Here is a 21,457-nt window from a genome sequence, read left to right as displayed (position 1 = left end):
TATATATATATATATATACAAGAAAATATAAGTGTCATAATATTAAGTGTCATGCTCAAGAAATGTTTTTTTAATAAATATAGAAGTTACCAAGTACATATATTACACATCGTGTGATATCGTTCGCAGAGACACATGTATCCATCAAAATCTTGGTTCTTGAAACTAAATTATCCTATTCATCTCCGCGAATCGCTCTGTATTTGGTTAGTTCATGTGGAAAAACTCGATTCAACTCCACCAGCATGTTTGCCTTGAATTTTCTGTAGGCATCTATTTTTCCTTTGACTTGTTCATTTTTCGTCAAAGCTTTCTCTATACAGTCTTTGGTATATAATTGAGGATTTCTTCCTTGGTCGATGTAACTAAAACGAGTGTTTTTGTAATAATAGATTTGTCGGAAAAAAAATTAATAACATCAATATTATTAGACTTACTCAAATACTTCCAATGGCACATGGACATCTTGTACCTGAGATTTTAGCTTGTCAATTTCTTGTAAGCCATTGACTAAACCTTGACTACAAAGAAAAAGATTTATTGAATTTCTAGATCAGTATTATTCAAGGTATTATAATTCTAGGTATTTGATTTGATATGTATCAATGTTTGCACTTATTGCCTTTCTTTTTCCTGATGAAGATAAAAAAAAATAAAACAAGCATAAAGGCAGGTATACTTCTTAGAATCTAGACATTTCTTGTCCTATATTTTTTAAAATGAGTTTTACATTTTAGTGATATTAATTATAATTCATAGTTAAATTAGTATGAGATCTGTTCTTTTTAACTAAAACTTCTTGTTCAGGGTTCATCTTTTTTTTTTCTCAAACATAAATAGAAAAAAAAGAAAGATAAATCGTGCAAAAAATTCAGCTAAAAAGAACAGATCTATAAAATCTCACGTGTGTAGATTATAAATAATTTATATCAGGTATCGCATGATATGCAAAGTTAATTTATAAAGGTAACGTTTCCACACATGAATATACGAATATACGTGTTGCATGAATACTCACATCTTCTGATTTAATACATTTTGCCCTTGAGGCTGAAAATCGCTCACTATAATGCGTATTTGTCGTACATTCTCGATAAACAGTTCCAATTGAGCCTCCAAATTCTCTAAGGCAGACGCCATTTTTATCAGTTTGTTTACAACTCTTCGCTCTTCGGCACAGATGTCGTTCGTGTGATTTGCGGTCCCATGATCTATTCTACGCTCTTGCGAAAAGCGCCAAATTTCAATATGGAATTATCGTAAAGATAAAAACATATTAAAAGTAAAACATTAAAAATTAAATTTTTTGAAATTAGATATACATGTATTAAAAATAAAAAAATAAATGTTTTTGGAGTTCACCTATAATTATCATTAATTATTAAATGTTCATAGTTGATTTATCACGATTAGATTTAGAGACCCTATATGGTTTTTAGATTAGATTATCGACGTAAAACGATTTTATTAATTTTCCTTCTTTTACTTCCTAAAGTAAAAAGTGCGCTGCAGTATTTTAAAAATAAATATAAAAAAACGAGTATATTTTAATTAAAAATCATAATAAGTTTCACACTTGCAATTACACTTGGTGTAATTTGCATATTTTTTTAATGTGTAAATTTTTTTTTATGTGTATATTTTTTTATTTTTTTATTTTTTATGTGTAAATTATCATAGATATTACTAGGTGTTAATAAAAAAGAAAGAAAATAGCGAGACTATACAGTATATATTGAGAACGTGCTTTTCAAGCAGAATGTAAGCTATTATAATACATTAAAATAAAATGGTTTTAAAATAGTTTTAAAATGAATATTAAAAATGATTTTTCAATCTATTAAAATTTATTTTAATGTCGTTATGTTATCGCGACTTGTTGTTCCGTTTGAGTTATAACGATAGTTAAACGATAGTTATAACGATAGTTTGAGTTATATTTATCAATAAAATAAAAACACGCTTCTAACGCTTTGTTTCAAATTTTCGCGCCGTCAATCTTGTTTTTCCCGTCAACGAGTTTTGTTTGTATTTCGTACGTATGAGTATGCGATACGCACGAACACATATACACATCACACACTACACACCACATACACACACACGAGCGTGCAGGCTCTAAGAGATGACAGACATGAAAGAGGAAGGTGGAGAGGAAGGGGAAGAAGAAGAGGAAAGAGGAGAAGAAGAGGGAAAGGAAGAGAAAGATACAGAAACTGATGTATAACACATAAAAATGTTATCTTTAATTTCTATTCTCACTAAAAATACATATTTTAAAACACATTATTAAAAATTAATATAAATGAATAATAACTTTTTATTTGAGGTAGAAGAGATACGAAATACCTTACAACTAAATACATACAAAAATGCATAAAATATATAAAAACATATTTAGTACACATAAAGGCATAATTTCACATAGCATCAAAGCAACATGCGGCTCACTTTATGTGATAATGATGTGTTTCTCCTTCAAAAGAAAAACGTCGATAAAACGCCAGCTGCTAAATTTCTGCTACTTTTTCATGGAGCGACAAATTGCTAATTACTGTGGATCATTAATATAAAATCGTTTTTTCTATGCACTTAATTCATGTATGAAACTAATTAATGCATTTCAGAGTACGTTTAAACTGCTCAAACAATATTTTGTTAGTAACATTGTTATTATGTAATTTGTTAGTAACAAAATAAATTATTATTGGTAGTAGCTAAAAAAGTTGGGAAACAGCGAATGCTGGTATCGTGTGCAATTATACAAAAATTGCAAAAAAATGAGAAGAGCTGCCATTACCGAAATTCATTTTTTGAAATGATCGGAAACAATTTAAACACATCTATTTTTCGCTGTAGTTGGGCCTCTCCGAGCCCTCATCGAACAGCAAAAACGATGATTCACAGAGAGTCATGTAGAGTGGGAAGAGCTGCTAGCGTTTTGATGCTGCATGAAATTGCACCTTAATATATATAAAAAAGTTGATATAAATTAATAACAGTGTTTCTTATTTTTGTATTACTTTTTATTTCTATATGTACTTATACGTTACAGGGTGTCTCACATTACCGCATTTTATCTTAAGAATGTATTCTTGAGATAATTTTGAGACGAAAATCTTAATACAAAAATGTCGAGACTACAAGTTTTTAAATTATAATTGCTTAAAGATAGTGTATACCATGGTACCATGATAATTCAAAAATTATTATAGTCTCGATATTTTCGTATTAGGATTTTCGTCTCAAAATTATCTCAAAATATAAATTTATTAATAATTGATAATATCAATATTTATGGATGATAACGATTGTAGATTTATATTTATCAACAGTCAGTAATATAAAAAATTAATTATTTTTAAAGCTCTATATTGATAATTACAAAAATTTAGTTCCCCACGATTTTAATAATATCTCATTAGTAATTGCCTTACTCTGATATATATATCTCTCCCTAACAATATAATTCACGAATGTAATTTATTCGTTTTTATTTCTTTTGTTCTCTATTATCCGAATCGTGTCTTCTTCATGCTCCACGTCCTTTGCTCCGTAGGAAAGACAGTGAAAGATAGAAACTGCAATGGCCGTCTAGAATACGTCTATCGAGCTGACGTGTCGTAGTATCTTTTCGTCATCCGAAATTTTATTCGCATTGAAATATGATTACGTTTAAACGTGACAAAAAGGAGGAGGAGGATGGTAATTATAAATTAATATTTCTAATAGTCTTAACGCGAGTGTTACCCGCGAGAGAGAATTAGAAGACGCGTGTAGGTTATCAGATTTCTGACAATTACAAGTAAACACATTTTTACAGAAATAACAAGTGTACAATAAGTATAGACATCATATAATATCGAGTTTTGTGATAATTTCCTATGAGCATACATTTTCAAATTATACATGTTTTAGAACTTATTAGAATTTAGTGTTTATGATTATTGAGTACTGACATATATCTTTCCTGTTTGATCAAGGTGGTGGAAATCCATTTCAAAACTTGGAGAAGACCACAGTTCTTCAGGAAGCACGTACATTTAACAACACGCCTGTAAATCCGAGAAAATGTGCCCACATTCTTACAAAAATTCTGTATCTGCTCAACCAGGGCGAACAATTAGGTACGACAGAAGCCACAGAAGCTTTCTTTGCTATGACCAAGCTGTTTCAGTCCCGTGATGTTATATTGAGACGACTGGTCTATCTGGGTATCAAAGAATTGAGTTCCTTAGCCGAGGATGTGATTATAGTCACGTCCAGTCTAACGAAAGATATGACAGGAAAAGAGGATTTGTATAGGGCTGCCGCTATTCGAGCACTCTGCACCATCACCGACAGTAGTATGCTAGCAGCAATCGAGCGTTATATGAAGCAAGCCATAATTGATCGTTCGCCAGCTGTGTCCAGCGCTGCTCTTGTTTCTTCCTTGCATTTGACAAGCGTATCCAGTGATGTTGCAAGGAGATGGGCAAATGAGGCTCAGGAAGCATTAAATTGTGACAATGTGATGGTTCAATATCATGCTCTAGGTGTCTTGTATCAAGCACGTAAGGCAGACAAGCATGCGGTAATCAAGCTGGTTGCGAAACTTATGAGGACAAGTCCAAAGAGTCCTTATGCGGCTTGCATGCTGATTAGAATGGCATATAAATTATTGGATGAGGTGGATGAAGGCGAAGAACTGATAGGATTCATCGAATCCTGTCTACGCCATAAATCCGAAATGGTAGTGTACGAGGCAGCGCATGCTTTGGTCAATCTTGGACGAAGTGGTGCCAGAGAAATTGGACCAGCGATTAGCGTCCTGCAACTGTTCTGTGGCTCGCCGAAGCCAGCACTTCGATTTGCCGCAGTCAGGACTCTCAACAAAGTCGCGATGTCTCATCCAGCGGCGGTCACAGCTTGCAATCTGGATCTGGAAAATCTGATCACAGACTCGAACAGATCAATTGCCACTTTGGCGATAACCACTCTCTTGAAGACCGGAGCAGAGAGTTCCGTTGATCGTCTAATGAAGCAGATCGCTACCTTTGTTTCAGAAATTTCAGATGAATTTAAAGTCGTAGTAGTTCAAGCCATCAGGTAAATTTCATTTTGCGAGTTATATGATAACTTCGTTAATATCATTCTTCTAAAATCTCTTTTTTCTCTCAGGGCCCTGTGTCAAAAGTTCCCTCGCAAGCATGCGGTTTTGATGAATTTCCTCTCGGCTATGCTAAGAGATGAGGGCGGGCTGGAATATAAAGCGGCGATCGCTGATACCATCATAGCCGTAATGGAAGGAAATGCAGAAGCTAAGGAAGCGGGACTCGCGCATCTTTGCGAATTCATCGAAGATTGTGAACACATCTCCCTCGCCGTTCGCATTTTGCATTTACTTGGCCAAGAGGGACCCACGTCGAAACAACCGTCGAGATACATCCGCTTTATCTACAATCGCGTTATCCTCGAAAGCGCTAGCGTGCGAGCAGCAGCCGTTACTGCATTGGCACGTTTCGCTGCCGCCTGTCCACCCTTACTTCCGAACGTGTTAGTGTTACTCTCACGTTGCCAGTTGGACTCGGATGACGAGGTTCGCGATCGAGCGGCTTACTATTGTACGATTTTGCAACAACAGAACGATCCGACTATATTGCCTCTGATACAACCGCCTTTGCTGTCCATACCGACACTGGAAAGGGCCTTAAAAAATTACATACAAACATCTATGGAAGACTCATTCGACATTTCTCAGGTATTTTTTCCAATTTTCTGAAAAATTCCTTCATAAAGACGAGATAATTATCTTTTATACATGTACATAAGCATCTTGTAAAAAGATAAAGTCAACATTAATATCATATTATGCTTATGTTTCTAATAATTAAAAAAAAATATTTTATTTGCATTTCTATTTCTAATAATTTTTCATAATTTCTATTTATATTCGATTTATATTCTATATATATTTGAAAAGTCAAAAAGTAAGTAAAAGCAATGTAGCGATGAATGGAAAATGGAATTGTGCTGTATATAAATTGGAATTTTTTATTGTAATAACAAAAAATTTATACATATATCTTTCTTTCTTAGAAAATTTCTGATTGATTTAAAAAAGAATTTTTAAGTTTATTCATATAATTGTTGCAGATACCTCCAGCTCAAACGGTAGAGGAACCAGCTCAAGTGGAAGTACATACTACTATCAAGCAGCCTCGTTTAACCAGAGAAGAAAGCTTCATGGAGAAATTATCACAGATCCCGCATTTAGCCATGATCATCCAAGACACATCGCTCCTAAAATCCTCGCCAGTGTTTGAATTAACAGAATCCGAAACAGAATACAATGTCAAATGCATCAAACATACATTCCCTGAGTATCTTATTTTACAGTTCGACTGTGTGAACACACTCTCCGATCAACTCCTCGAAGATGTGGTAGTGGCTGTTGAATCTCCCGAAAGGTAAATGCATATCGATTATAACATTTTTTTTGCATTTTTCTGACACAATGTAACAAACTATTTATTTCAGTTACTCTATTGTATGCGTGGTACCGTGTCCTCGATTATCTTACAATGAGCCAGGAACCACTTACACAGTATTAAAATATCCAGAAGATATACAAGCGAGCGTCGTTACCATTCCCACGACACTTCGATTTATGGCAAGAGATTGCGATCCAACGACCGGAATACCAGATGCAGAACAAGGATATCATGATGAATATATGGTAAAAGATAGTGTGAAAATAATTCTCTATAGAAATATCTTTATATAAATATCTCTATAGGCAATGCAAACAACACAAAATTAATTTTCCTCATAGAGAGGAAAAAATCAAATGATTATTCGTTTTATATTATGTTAAAACGAAATTATTGTTTATTATTCACAAAATTAATATATGATTATGTATACGATTTTTTAGTTGGAAGATTTGGAAGTTACTGTAGCCGATCAAATACGTGGCGTTAATAACAGAGGCATAGACTTTAATACTGTTTGGGATACATTCGCTGCAAAAGGATATGCCAAGTTAGAAGAAACATTCGCTCTGGGAGCTTCAGTGACGTCTTTAGAAGGAGCGATTCAAAGTCTTACGGGATTTTTGGGATTAGAAGCTGTCGAACGCAGTAATAAAGTACAGAGCGGAGCAGCTGCTCACATTTTGCTTCTAAGTGGCGTTTTCCGAGGAGGAAAGGAAATATTAGCACGTGCTAGACTAGCGCTGAGTGGAACGCAGGTTACGATGCAACTATCTGTTCTCTGTCAAGATCGAGAGGTCGCTGACTTAATAGTTTCGTCTGTAGGATAGAGATTGAAACAATGTAAGAAGTTTCGCAATAAGAGAAATATATATTCGCTGATTGCTGTAAAATAATTTTTATAATATAAGATCATCGTTATATATAAATATACATTATTGAAAAAAACGGCTTGTATTTCTTTTCGTTAATGTGTGACTTTTTCTTAATACATTATCATAATCGAACAATCTTCTATTAGTACTCTAGTATTCGTCTAAGAACACACATAATAATGATATTATGATAGTGTAGTTTTAATAAAATTTTATACCGTTTAGTTTCGTTATTGATAATTAAAAAGATAGTAATTTCTTTATAAAAAAATAACTTATTTTTGTTAACATTTGTTTTAGCAGATTATACGATTCATAAAGCAAACAGAAAACTGACAACAATTATATTAGATTCCCTTCACACATACATATATATTCCTTTTTGTAATTACAAAATTGTTCGTGCATTTGTACGAGAATTATAAAAGTGTTAAATAGTGTATAAATATATATTATCAGATATTTACAGAGTATTTTTATGCACGATGCGATTGCCATACACTTGTCATTGTCACTTGACTTCTAAACGTAAAAACTCAATTGTAAAAAAGTAATCTTATATCAAAGATGATAAATTCTCATGAATTTTTTATCGTCTTCAACATCAGATGAAGTGAATATTTTCTGTCAGATGTCTGACAAGTTTTATGACATTGTAAGGCTAAATCATTTCCTTTTGTAAATTATCTCTGTACGTCAATCGCGATAAGTAAATACTTATAAAATCTAACGCTACCATTATATCAGTTCTTTGTACGTTTCATACAATCAATTTTATATATGATCCCATTGATTGTTAAAAACTGCTTTTAAAGCTGCAATTATACTGCATTTCATTTCAAATGCGTATGCACATTAAATAAATTAGACTAGCTGTTAGCGATTGACAATATTATAAAATAAGAAGTGGAAATGATAGTTGTTTAAAGATTGCTATAAGCTAAGCTGCTCCTTATCAAGTCTTAAATATCATATTAAATATTAGCCATTAGTATATATGCATTCATAATCTGTTCCTGCCACTAAAAAAGACGCTACTATTTGTTACTGGAATAGCATATAAACTCACGCAATTGATAATTTCGGAAAGATCACATAATTTCATACATTTAGTCGACATTAACATATTGACCTGTAACTGTAGCTGTTTGATGATATCTTCTTCTTCCGGAGAAATCTTCATTTTCTTCATTCAGTTGAGCCGAACACATTTGAACACCTGGATGCACTGGGGTTACTACTATCTGCTCGTAATCATAAACTTTCCTCCTATAATATAAAATATAGAATTTACTTTTAAAGAAATCTTTATATTATATTTTTTTCTAAGCACTCTATAATCAGATATAATTAATTTTTAAGAGAAAAAAAAAAAATTATTTCTTGTTTAATTTCAATCCTTAGTTTTGAATTTAGCAATTCAAAATAATTATATAATAATAAATAATTAAATTTACCCCATAATTCGAAGTAATGCAATTCGAAACCATTTAAAGAATTGGAATTCCGCAGAAATTCCAGGTTTTACAGCAGGGTTAGCGTGGCCGACATAACTCCAAACGAGAAATACGACGACAATATTAGCGATCGCATATCCCCAGTGTACGAGAAACATTATAAGCAATTTTACAAGGCACTGCAATGTGAATGTACTTAATTAATGTACTTATTAATCTTTAATATAACTAAATATTTCGAGACTAGCTCTTTTAACGTGATGTATTTCGTAGAAAGTAACGATTTTCTCAATGAATAAGTACTTACACCCAATAACGAAAACCATCTATTGCACAAAGGACTGTACCAATTTCCTAATTTATTATGGATGTGAACTTTTCGTTCTGGTGTACCGGAAACACTGGTATTATCTTCGATACTCGGCGATGAATCCACATATACATTATTGTCAGAAAGACTGTTGTTTCTCTGTATGTAAATGTCAGTAAACATTACTGAATAAATCTTCAAAAGAGATAATGCGTGTTTCGGTGCATGTGATTCTTACCATAAGATTTTTATGTCTTATTCTCTCAGGAAATAAACTGTCCAAATCATTATCCATATCAATTATCGAGTTGTTTCTACTTGCGGAGCCATAATTGCGATCGAATGTCGGAGATTGCGAACGGAATCGTTGTTCGCGAGTATGTCGAAGATCAAATGTTTGTGCGAGAGCGAAGTATGCATAATCTAAGCAGGCATATGTTAACAGAAATGGCATCGTCACAATTGGAGCAAGTGTATTAATTTGTCCGGTAATGATGAAAGTCAACGTTACTACAGCAACAACTAGCATAGCGTATACAGGTACTTTATTTGGTCCTCTCTGAAAACAGAATTGTTATTCTAATAAATTATAAAAGAATTGTGTACATGAAAAAATTATAAATTTTCTTAAGTGTGAAATAAAATAATCCTCCCTACCCCTCCCCCTCTCTCTCTCCTATTATTTATTATATCTAAGATAAATTTATAATAAATATATAACAAATAATATCAATGAGAATAATTACCCCTCTTTGCAAGCAACTCATTCCTGGTATAACATTTTGACTGGCGATAGATTGGAGAACGCGAGGTGTACCGTACATGGCACCTAAACAGCTACTGAATGATGATACATACAGACCAGCGAGTAGTAACACTGAGATTGCTGATACCGTCGATGCTATGGTAAAGTTGATAAGCAAAGCATTTCTGACGCAAGTTGCCGCGAGAGTTAACGAAAAGCATAAATATAAAAACGTTCTGCAAATAACAATCGTTTTAAAGATATGTAAAGATCAAAAATTTTTCAAAATGATTCACTTTAAAGACAATTTATTTTACCCAGTTCCCAACGCCGCTAAAGTACCATTGGGAATGTCGCTAGATGGATGCCTTAAATCTCCGCTCATGTTAATTCCAGCTAAAACACCGGTGACCGTGGGAAAGAATACACCGAATACAGTAAACCAGTTATATCCATCTTGATAATCAGGAAAAGTGTTGTTCCTCAAATTTCCTGAAAGCCAACCTTCAAAACCAGAATCTGCAAAAATAAATAGTAAGTTAACTATACTCATACACAAAGACACAAAGCATTTTATAAAATTCTGTATTACATAACATATTGTTATTTTCTGTTATAATACGATACAATACGACATGTTATCTTACCAATGTTGGTATGAGTAAAACTTCCAACCATGAAATCAACTCCAGCGAGGAGTAGGATAAGTAAGAGGATAAATTGCAATTTTATAACCCATTTAACACCAGCCACATTAATTATAGACAACAATACAACGGCTGCGCACGCAAAGCCACGTTGTGTCCATGCTGAATTCAAACCTACAAGACCGGCCATTGATTCCCCAAAACCTAAAACGTTTAGAGCACAACCCACCGCCTGAAATAAAATTCACAAACCGATTCTTGGAATCGCTGATAAAATGGAAGGATGGATTTATTCGTTCCTACCTGCCCGAAGCAGTAAAGTAATCCGATGGAGCCACCAAATCTAGAACCCAGTACATGCGACAAGAGAAAGTACACTCCACCACTTTCGACTCTACTCCGTTCACATATACCCACAGCTGACAGTACTGTCACCAATGCAATACACACTGAAATCATTACAGTACACAATAATCTTCCCCAATTTGCATCAACTTATTTAAAAAAAAAGTATCATTTTTAGAAAAATATTCTCGTTTCTGTAGAAGATATATTTATAGTATCTCGCTCTGAAAATATATACTTTACAAAGATATAATTGAGGCGAAACTCTATTGTATCTCTTAAATTAATAATATAAATGTATCAATTATATATTATATAAACTGTTCTTTGTCACTGTACTGTTAGTAAACTCTATAATATTCTGTGGTATCCTTCAAGAAAAGTAGAAGTATTCCAAATTCTAGAAAACGACATTTTGATACAAAAATTGTACTGTTTTCTTTGTCAAGGTCTCATTGATTGGTTAAAGTTATAGAAAAGAGTTAGAAAAACAAGTATTTAGATTCGTTCTTTTTCTATATTACTGAAGTAAACTTCTTGCACAATTAATCTTTCTTCATTTTCTTTTCAGACAAATTATATTTACCTTCCTATTCTCTGTCAAGAAGTAGTTTCCTATAATTTAGTATGTATAAGGAAGGTGTACTCCAGTGTATTATAGAGTTCACTGACTGGACTAAAACTTTTTATCTCGTTTTCACTAAACTTAAATATATATCTATTCAAATATATATCTATTTCATTTTAAGTACAATAAGTATATAGTTTAATCATAAAGAATAGATTTCATAATTAATCTTTTACTGATGTAATGATACTACCTGTACAAAAGATGATTAATACTGCATTCAAAACACCTGCTTGACCAACTATCCAGCCAGATCTCAGAAATACAATTACACCAAATATGTTAATAAGGCAAGATGTAAAAACACCATCCCAGGTGCCAAACAACACAGGTTGGGAGATAAAAAAATTTGATTTCCACCAAGGATCTGAACTCTATGGAAAATACAAAAGAGTAATACTACAATAAGACACACTAAATCAATTTAACTTTCTATTATGTCACACATATTTCTTACATATTCTTGCGCGAACAATTCATTTGCACCGGCCTGATACATTTCTGGATCAAGAGCATTGTTATCATCTCCATTATTCCTCTTTGCGTTTTCTTGCGCCTCTGGGTCACGTAAACCATATCTAGCCCAATCAACGTCTCTGTGTATCCGAACGTCGCCGTTTGCAAGTCTATTCTCCTCGTTCGATCCCATCTTTTCGGGGCAAAAGAATCACAAGCCAAAGTAAACAAGATCAATTCTTGCTCATTGACGTCAGCTTTATTCACATGGAGATCGTTACGAAGATTTCCTACGTTGACATAATGCCATATTTGTCACTGGTCTGTCTCATGATATTTTTCATCTCGCGATGACAAGTATGACAACGCGTATAGGTTAGAATATGAAATTCAGGAAATAATAAGATATCTTTAATGCCACACAATGAACGCAACGAATATTCTATTCAAAAGAGAAGAGTTATTTTTTCGTCTTATCAAGGTGCTGAGTCTGCATTTTTTCGTGATATTTATCAGTCGCTGATGACGTATGACTGGACGACAGAAGCCACCATATTGATTCTGACCCATTCTGACGGCAGCTGATCTACATCACCGACCGGACGAGATAAAACAGATCCGTACAGCTGCAGGGTAAAATTTTATTTATCTGATAGAACGAAGAAATATTGACGTTACCAGCTTAACTCAAATATTCATGAATTATATTTACACAGCACAAAACATTCAAAAGGACGTCTTGAAGATGTCAGAAGATATTCCTACATTCTTTTTAAACTGATGTTCCTAAGATGTCACTTGAATAAAGTGCGATTGGCCATATTGTCTCCTTTCATTATCGAGGCAGGATCGAGAGCCAATAAACAAGAAAAGAATAAAATATACTGCATGAGAAGCCAAACCTTAAATGGCTTGATTTTAATATTAACTTATTTTGATAATCAAAACAAAATTACACTACAAAAATCTTATCTATTAATAATTAATGTTATTAATGTTTATATAATTTTTTGACTTTTTTACTTAATATTTGTATTACACATATACGTCCATGCTCTCTTAAAGATAAAAATATCTTCAAAGAAGCTGCACGTTTAAAATATACATTTATTTATATTCAATAAGATTGTAAACAAGTTATGCTTACGGAAATGTATTAATCTAAAAACACATTTATTCGCTGCAGTTACTTTTGAATTGTATCATAGTAAAAAATTCGAAATTGTCTTGATATTCGATAGGATCAGCGTTACTAAGACAAAATATTAGACGCACTTCACTGCCGCTAACCCCATAAACATTGCGATATTGCCATATCGTTCACTCATGTATCGCAGAAGCGTTCGTAAACCAGTCTTTATAATATAATGATAATTTCACGATAACTCTATCTTTTCCATCACAAATTATGGTATATCTATTTACATATAATTTATTTAAGCTCCTCGCCTCCACTTCTCTCCGTTACTGAACTTAGTCATTTCTCGACCGCTAACACCACAGGTACCAATTCCCACACGACCATTTACATTCTCTGGTGTCGCAAAGATGCTTTTCTTTATAACGCCTTTTTTCGAGGACTGCAGAGAATAAAAGTAGTAATAATAAAAACATGATTAAGAATAAAAATAGTTATAATAGAAACATGATTTAAACACATTCTAAATATGCTATGTAAATGAAGTTATTGCATACCTTGTTAGTAAATGCTAGCCATTTGTTCTTTTCCAATTCCCGTTCTTCCTCCAGTTCTTTGAATCGCTGTAATTTCCTCTGCTTCTTTTTCTTAAGGTATTCCCTTTGCTTATTTGGATCCGAACCCGCAACTGCAGCTGCTTGCATTTTCCTATAAACGAATAAATCTATCGTTTGAGTAAAATAGAGACAATTCAAAATATTTTAGATATATAAATAACAATAACGTTTCCATATATTTTTATCAGTACATGCATTTCGATAAGTATTAATATTAATATACCTCGATGCATGTATCAATTATTTACAATTTACAAAAATTAGCACTTATTATATCATAAAATTTATGATGTTACAAAAGAGCAAAATAATATATATGTATTATTATAATAATACATGTATTACTTTGTCATTTAGTGTATAGAATGTAATTACAATTTGTCAATTCTTTTGCACATATATAATTAATTTGTTTTTCAAAGACGTGGTCCAAGAATTGGACAATTCTTGTTACCTTTTTCTGGAGCCCGACGATGCACACGGACCGCGTGACATCAAAGGATAAATGAACAATAATGAGCATATTTCAGATGTAATACCATACCAATGGTGGAGTTAGTTGCCAATTCAGAAATGAGAAACAGGAGGAAAAAATGAATGATTAGTAAATAGTCGCCTTATATTTTTTATGTTTCTCATAAAGGCAGACATGTGCAAAAACGTAAGGTATATTCACATCGATTTACAATGAATATTATCTTAGATCATCATAGATCAGGAATGACTTACTTTGATTTTTGATCTGCCCAGTCTGATGCTGGCCTCTTAGCAACAGACTTTAGCTGACTGAGCATAGTAACATCAGTATTCTTGTACTCATTGAACGTCACATTTACTATTCCGTCTTCACTTATCGCATCTATAGTTGCTTCATAATACCTGTAAAATTTTGCAATATAATATTTAAAAAATTATGCGAAATGTTTTATTTCAGAATAGTCATTGCACTTCTTTTTAAACAAATCAATTTTTTTACTTAAACAGTTGATTACTTACAACACATTATCATAATTAATATTTACTTTAATAATATTAATATTCTTGATCTTTCCTCTTTAATATTCAACATAAAGTGTGATAATAGGAAAGTTAAATTCAAAGTTTCTTGAAATAAAGTCCAAATATTAAATGCAAAATAAATTTGAAAAATAAAGCAAATAAATAATATTGCTAAATCCTTTCTGATTGGAATTTTTTCCTGTAAATAATTTCACCTTTATGTTATATCATGTATTTTAGGTTTTAATGACTCAGGTAAAATATCCAGCTTTCAAAACATTTTATATCAATTCAATGCTGTATAAATTATGACTTTTCTTGCACTTTTCTTGCTCGATCAAAATTCAATTTATAATTATAAACAATAGATCTGTCTTTAAAACTGAAACATAGATTTTTGCATAATGCATAAAACTTGTGCACAATCCATAATGCATAAAAAACTAACTAATTAGAGTCTTTTATTTTTATGGAAATAAAAGAAATGAAGGACTTTGATTGATTAAAAAATTAATTTTTTCAAAACTCGTGTGTTCTTATCCTTATAGAACTCTCTGAAGGTGCACACAATGCAATAAATTTAAATAAGACAAATTACATTTGTTTTCCTTTAATTTATTGCATCAATATATACCAATTCAAAAAGTTCATCAATGAAGAACAAATAAACAAAATTTAAACAAAATTTAAAATATAAATAATACCCACTTGTTATCCTCGCTCCAAGGTGCCATACACTGATCGCCGACTTTCCATTTATTGGCCAGAACTGCAAGCAAAATAGGATCTTTAGCATCCATGCCATTGGCTTGTCTTTTTTCCTGCTGTTGTGACTTAATTAAATCATGTGTCAGCTTTATTACTTCCTTCAAATCGAATTTCAGCTTTATCAACTCTTCATTATTCGGATCTGTCGTGAGAGCCGCTTCCACCTGAAATAAAAAGGATAAGGAGTCACTCCATCGAGAGGACATTGTAAGTAAGGATAAACAAGAGTAAGTTGTCATATCCAATCGATTGTTACGCGAGGTTAAGAGAGAAAAAACAAGGCTAAACACCTGCTGAAGCTGCAGCTTGTAGTTCTGTAAGTCATCCATGATGCTCGTCTTATCTCAGAAATGGATTATCCAAAGCCACAGCGCGGTACAAGAACTCGGTCTCCTCTTTTCGCTTGACTCAGAACTGTTACGAAAATAAAGTATTATTAGTAATCACTCGCGATAACTCCAATTCATTCCAGTCTACTACAGTTGACAAGCGTAAAGCAAGCAATGCTGCCAATGTAACTGTTGTTGACTTTCTCGCTTGCAGGACTACGATGCGAAGAATAAACTATTCGGAGAAGGTTTGATGAATAAGAACAAACTACGAAGAGACAAAAGCTTATTGTTTCTGTTCGAGAAATTCGGAATTGCTATTGCTTAGAAACGTACAAAACATGTCGACGTGAGAAGCATCAATCATAAAGTTAGTTGAAGTAATAACTCTACTTGTAAGATGGCGACACAATTACTTGAAATAGTAGAGATCTCGAGAGTTTGATTTTATCATGTTTTTAAATTTTGTTTTTATTATGTAGTATGTAAACATTACAATAAGCATCATTTAATCAATGCATATGATCAAAAAGTTATTCGATACTCTCATTTTTTTTTTATTATAATGAAATAGTAATTGCAAAAAAATATGCCAACATCACGATATTCCCAAGCGATCACCCATCCAAGTACTAATCGTGTTCAACGTTGTTTGACTTCAGTGATCGGACGAGAATTGGTATTTTAAACATGGTATGGAAGTTAGCTAAAAGTCTATTCACATATTATTTAATTAAAAGAGTATTTAATTGAAAGAAAGCTTTATAATTATAAAATTTTATAATTATAAAATTTTTAGTCTTGTTTTTCTAACTGAAAATGCACAAAAAGTCAATAAAAAAATCAAAATAATTTTATTTTTATTCTTAATTAAAAAAAATTTTTATTCTTAAATAAAAAGTTGAGAAATAATTAATTTTCTAACAAAAAAATCATCTTTTATTGTCATGACGTCAAAATAAAAAGTTTATTTGCATTTTTTGCATTCAGTATCTTCGCTTTCTCTTTTTTCAAAGCCTAAATATATATTTCATTTCTAATTAAAAAATTTTTGAAGATTTTAAGCAACGTCAACAGCCTAAAGTTATTTTTTTATTCCTACACTAGACTGCATTAGAACTTTTTTTTGTTTTCACTAAATATTAAATATATATTAAGAAGAATATAAGAATCTTATTATAACAATTGTAAAATTTCTTTTTCTATTGAACTCTCTTTTAACTTCTTTTTGTAATGTGGCATCTGTTATTTTGAAGGTCAATATGACAGATGTTTTGTTGATGCATATTAATAACGAATTCGATTAGAAGCATTTAAGGCCGTTGTATACTTATTTTATTCATCTGTATAAAAATAAAACGCAAGTAGGTATCATAAATATAGGTGAATTGGAACAAGTGTGAGACAGCATGTATTATTTATTGTTAAATTTAATCGTGGTCCATCCATAATTGAATTTAACAAAAATACATGTTATCCCATACTTGTTCCCAAGTCATCTACACTTGTTCCAAGTTACTTATACATTTACGGTATTTCGAGTTATGAAATACAAATTTTATTTAATACAACAATAAAATAACGAGGATTTCATCAATTTTATAGTTTAATCCTTTTTTTTTTATGTTTGTATTATATACATATTTTTATGTCAATTTATGCACAACAGCTTTAATATTATTTAATATGCATCAGTGTACATTCAATCGAAATTCGTTATAAGGTTCTTGAATCGCCTTGATTGGACAAAGGTTTTATGCATCTATTAGGCTTAACTTTTTTAACTGAATTTTTGCTCTTTTTTTCTCTCCAAGAGAAAAGAAAAGAAAAAAAGATGAACTGATGCAAAAGTTCAGCCAAAAAGAACAAGCTTATTATTTCTTGTTTAGTGTAGAAATCTCAGCCAATCAGATTCATTAGACCATATATATGATAGCAGAGTCGAGTAATCTGAGATTTTTGCCTATCTTAATAGCGTTTTCGAGCGGATTTGCTCCCATTTGGGTTGGATAATGTTCTACTATTGGTTGACATTACATATTTCACCAATAGGAGATCATACAATGTCATTAATTCAACTTAGGTTGGTGTAAATCCGCTCGGGTCGAATATGCTATAAATTATATTGGTTGACCGTTGAAGTTATGTGATGCCTAGTGTTCCTACAGCTTTACACTTAAAAAAAGGGCAGTATTTAAGCTGATTTAAGCACGGTACTGTATTACGTCATAAAGATCGTAAGTTTCTTTTACAGCTGTTCAATATGTTTTGACAAAGATGTTATTATCATGCAAATGTATATATTATGTAACACTATTGGTAATACAGAGTCTCGTGATGACGCTGATGACAGTCTAAAATGGTCTAAACCTTTTAATAAGAGTGTTACGATATATACTGTAATTTGTGCGCTATCTTAGGGTTAGAAAGTTTCAGTCATGGCATACCCGGTAATTCTAAATAACAATTGTGACGATTACATTTGCACGCAGTGACAATATGATGATGCACGCTTTATTCTATCATTTCAGTTTATTATAAATCTCCGAATCGCCTGATTCGCGCACGTTAAGTTAATATAATTAGCTCTGACGTATAGACGAGAAGTTGGCGTCTGATTTCGTTTACACCTTGTACGACTTTACGATTTTCCTCTATTGTATTTATCTTATCCGTTTCTTCAAGAGCGCAATGTACGGCTCCACTGATCCAGGATCAGAAATAAATCCAGATGTACAACGATGGTTCTCCACAGTGGACAGGGATGGAAGTGGACGAATAACTGCTACAGAATTGCAGTCTGCATTGGCCAACGGTCAAGGGGGTACTTTCTCTGACATAGCGTGCAAATTAATGATCGGTATGTTTATAGGTCTTGTATAACAAAGAAAATACAATATATTGAATTTTGAGTTCCTTTCACAAGTTATAAAAATATCAGTAATATTAATTTTATTTCCTTTGCAGGCATGTTTGACAAAGAAAATGATGGTACTATAAACATCACGGAATTTCAAGCTCTTTACAATTACATAAATGCTTGGCTCGGCGTATTTCGTGGCTTTGACCATGATAATTCGGGTAGTATACAAGAGAATGAATTAAGCGCAGCCCTAACACAAATGGGCTACAAGCTTAGTCCAGAATTTATTCAATTCCTCATAAAAAAGAGTGATGTTCATGGTCATCAATCCATTACCGTCGACCAATTTATAGTATTGTGTGTTCAAATACAAAGATTTACAGGTAATTAAAAATATTTATGTAGAAGCAATAGAATTGTATAATTTATTATTTATTGATTTATTTAGAAATTTGATATTGTAAACATCTGTACATGCAATAGTTGACAATATAAGTACATTTGTTTATTAAAATATATTAAAGCCTAGAAAGCCTAGAAAGAAAAAAGAATTTTATAAATTGATCAATAGAAGAATGCAAAACATTTGTAGCATTGTTGACCATACTTTGTGTTACAGAGGCATTTAGAACAAGAGATATGCAACAAACTGGATCAATCACTATTGGATTTGAAGACTTTCTAGGAGTAGCTCTTAGTTGCAGCATATAACATCTTCATATTTTGATAATAATATAATTAAATTATTTTTACGTATCTATGTATGCCGAAAAAGTTATTATTTAGGTTTATAAGCTCAGGGGCTATATTTCTATTTTTCTATCTTAGAAGATAATGTAAAATGGAGGTTTATATGTATAAGTACTTGGGCTTTTTTAAGATTTAAGATATTTATTTATACTTTTTCTTTGTTCTTCGCCTAAGCTTCGCCGCTTCAATTAATTTTAACGATATTTTTAAAGTAAAATAAAATTATTGATAAATATAAGAAATGCTAAAAAATTATGCTACCGATTGTGCTGATGTAATACACAGTACCTCAAATGACAATGAAACGGTTTTACTTTTACATTCATATACGTTAATAATAATACTTAATGAAATGTTTAAATAAAAATGAATATCACATGACAAAAACGCAAGGTACATTAAATCGAGCAATATCCCATTTTGTATATTTACATATGATAAAAGAAAAATAGTTCATAATATTTTTATTTAAGTGACTCTTATACCATCGAATGTTCACATGTGTTTATATAATAATTACTATCTTTAAGGATACAGATGTGAAGCTCTATTTGGAAGGATGCTTGAAATAAACAAGAATTTTCTTTATACAGATACTTTGAGAATACAGATGTTTTAAATTTACGAGACTACAAAATCATATTACTCCACATGAAACAAGCTCGAGAAAGAATTCAAGAGTTTGAACGATTACAAAAAGCGCGACATCTTCTAGATGCCATTTCATTACTAAACGATTTGCTTGCTGATGGTTCTGAAATAGAAATACTATCGCTTGCTGAAATAATAGTGAGAAGATTAAAAAAGTTAGGTGTGACAAATACAATGGCAGATAAAGAAAACGGTACGAACTCGATAAATATGAGTTTTTTTTACAACGTATAATAGAATAAATTTTATACAGAAAACTTATATATGTATTATATTCTTTTTGTAGAATATAAAAATACGAGATTATCAGCTTCGAGATTTACACATAGTGGTATTTATCACTGTTGTACATTTTGCTCCAGTGGTGGAAAGAAAGAAATTATTTGTGGCTGCAAAGGCACCATGCCTGGTAAGGATTATAATTTCAAAAATTCAATTTTTAAATAGAACTACGTATTAAACATAAAAACATTAAACATTAAACATAATATGTATTAAACATAAAAACAAATTTTTTTATGATATTAATTCTATAGTATTGTAATACACTTTTTAATAGGCCCTATTCACAATTTAGACATTTAGAAGCAATTAGATAAAAGATAAATTAATTTTTATAAAGGTGGTTACAAAGGTTGTGGCCATGGACATATTGGACATCCAGGTTTTAACCATTGGTCTTGCTGTGGATCTATATTACGTAATGGACGTTGCTTAATTATACGAAAAACTATACATCAACTTATATTGTAAGTCTTAATAAATTAATAAATATATCTTTGTGTATGAATATAATTTAGATATTCCAGTTTAAAATGAAAACATTAATTATGTCTTGATTTTTTTAAAATATAAAAATATTGTTTTAAGAGATTAAATATATTTATATGTTTGATCAATTGAGATTTGGATTTATAAGTTTTGAAACAATTTCATATACAATTGCAGTTTTTTTTAATGAGAAATTTCTGATTAAAAGTTGTAAAAAACTTTTGTTTTTTATTCCTGCATTAGAATTCTTTTTCTCGCTTTCGCAAATACAAAACATATATATTTCCCACTTTAAGTTCCAAAAGTGTACATTAGTTTAGCCATAAAAAACAGACCTTTTATTTCAACCAAAAAAGGTATTATTAATATATAGGTCTTATTAATATTTAAATCCTATCCTGCAACAGCTTATATCGATCATTAAACTTAATAATTTAAATCGTGCAGTAATACTTAACAAAATAACAATGATTATTGAACATCTCTGTTCGAAAAAGAAAAGTAAGAAGGATAGAGAAAATATGGAATTTATATTATGCTTCTCTTACCTTAATTTTATCGCTGTTTAAACGAAATGTATGTAACAATATATATAAATTAATATCAAATTAATTAATTAAATAAAAAATTAATTT

The 21,457-nt window shown here is 31.5% G+C and overlaps 6 protein-coding genes across 11 annotated transcripts; 3 read left to right on the top strand and 3 right to left on the bottom strand.

Annotated features, from left to right (window-relative positions):
* Positions 1-39: 39 nt before the first annotated feature.
* Positions 40-1,140, bottom strand: LOC108685660 (mediator of RNA polymerase II transcription subunit 10). The gene is made up of 3 exons (XM_018190555.1): positions 1,019-1,140; positions 438-521; positions 40-365 (listed from the first exon to the last, which is right to left on the bottom strand). Exons 1-3 carry the CDS (start codon positions 1,138-1,140, stop codon positions 176-178), a joined length of 396 nt encoding a protein of 131 aa, XP_018046044.1. The 3' UTR covers positions 40-175.
* Positions 1,141-3,541: 2,401 nt separating this feature from the next.
* On the top strand, positions 3,542-7,421 carry LOC108685582 (coatomer subunit gamma). The gene is made up of 6 exons (XM_018190436.1): positions 3,542-3,705; positions 3,984-5,088; positions 5,161-5,740; positions 6,136-6,449; positions 6,520-6,718; positions 6,917-7,421. The coding sequence occupies exons 1-6, from the start codon at positions 3,666-3,668 to the stop codon at positions 7,301-7,303; spliced, it is 2,625 nt and encodes an 874-aa protein (XP_018045925.1). The 5' UTR covers positions 3,542-3,665; the 3' UTR covers positions 7,304-7,421.
* Positions 7,422-8,027: 606 nt separating this feature from the next.
* Positions 8,028-12,479, bottom strand: LOC108685607 (solute carrier family 12 member 8). The gene is made up of 10 exons (XM_018190475.1): positions 11,938-12,479; positions 11,674-11,854; positions 10,811-10,956; positions 10,508-10,739; positions 10,178-10,379; positions 9,862-10,096; positions 9,354-9,674; positions 9,113-9,274; positions 8,806-8,984; positions 8,028-8,617 (listed from the first exon to the last, which is right to left on the bottom strand). Exons 1-10 carry the CDS (start codon positions 12,127-12,129, stop codon positions 8,458-8,460), a joined length of 2,010 nt encoding a protein of 669 aa, XP_018045964.1. The 5' UTR covers positions 12,130-12,479; the 3' UTR covers positions 8,028-8,457.
* A 460-nt stretch (positions 12,480-12,939) lies between these two features.
* Positions 12,940-16,092, bottom strand: LOC108685714 (survival of motor neuron-related-splicing factor 30). The gene is made up of 5 exons (XM_018190652.1): positions 15,749-16,092; positions 15,399-15,622; positions 14,421-14,570; positions 13,632-13,782; positions 12,940-13,516 (listed from the first exon to the last, which is right to left on the bottom strand). Exons 1-5 carry the CDS (start codon positions 15,785-15,787, stop codon positions 13,373-13,375), a joined length of 708 nt encoding a protein of 235 aa, XP_018046141.1. The 5' UTR covers positions 15,788-16,092; the 3' UTR covers positions 12,940-13,372.
* Positions 15,605-19,502, top strand: LOC108685715 (peflin). Of its 6 annotated transcripts, XM_018190654.1 has the most exons (5): positions 17,787-18,024; positions 18,116-18,237; positions 18,473-18,647; positions 18,755-19,033; positions 19,270-19,502. In XM_018190654.1, the coding sequence occupies exons 2-5, from the start codon at positions 18,226-18,228 to the stop codon at positions 19,359-19,361; spliced, it is 558 nt and encodes a 185-aa protein (XP_018046143.1). In that variant the 5' UTR covers positions 17,787-18,024; positions 18,116-18,225; the 3' UTR covers positions 19,362-19,502. The 6 variants fall into 6 exon arrangements, with proteins under 6 accessions (XP_018046148.1, XP_018046144.1, XP_018046143.1 ...); XM_018190659.1 differs by lacking the exons at positions 17,787-18,024; positions 18,116-18,237 and adding an exon at positions 15,605-15,665; XM_018190655.1 differs by lacking the exons at positions 17,787-18,024; positions 18,116-18,237 and adding an exon at positions 16,440-16,480.
* A 25-nt stretch (positions 19,503-19,527) lies between these two features.
* LOC108685713 lies at positions 19,528-20,865 on the top strand. The gene is made up of 3 exons (XM_018190651.1): positions 19,528-20,244; positions 20,338-20,460; positions 20,674-20,865. The coding sequence occupies exons 1-3, from the start codon at positions 20,052-20,054 to the stop codon at positions 20,802-20,804; spliced, it is 447 nt and encodes a 148-aa protein (XP_018046140.1). The 5' UTR covers positions 19,528-20,051; the 3' UTR covers positions 20,805-20,865.
* Positions 20,866-21,457: the final 592 nt, after the last annotated feature.

The sequence above is a fragment of the Atta colombica genome, unplaced genomic scaffold (genome assembly GCF_001594045.1).
Source record: "Atta colombica isolate Treedump-2 unplaced genomic scaffold, Acol1.0 scaffold155, whole genome shotgun sequence".
Lineage (NCBI taxonomy): Eukaryota > Metazoa > Arthropoda > Insecta > Hymenoptera > Formicidae > Atta > Atta colombica.
This window is presented reverse-complemented; position numbering and strand designations above follow the sequence as displayed.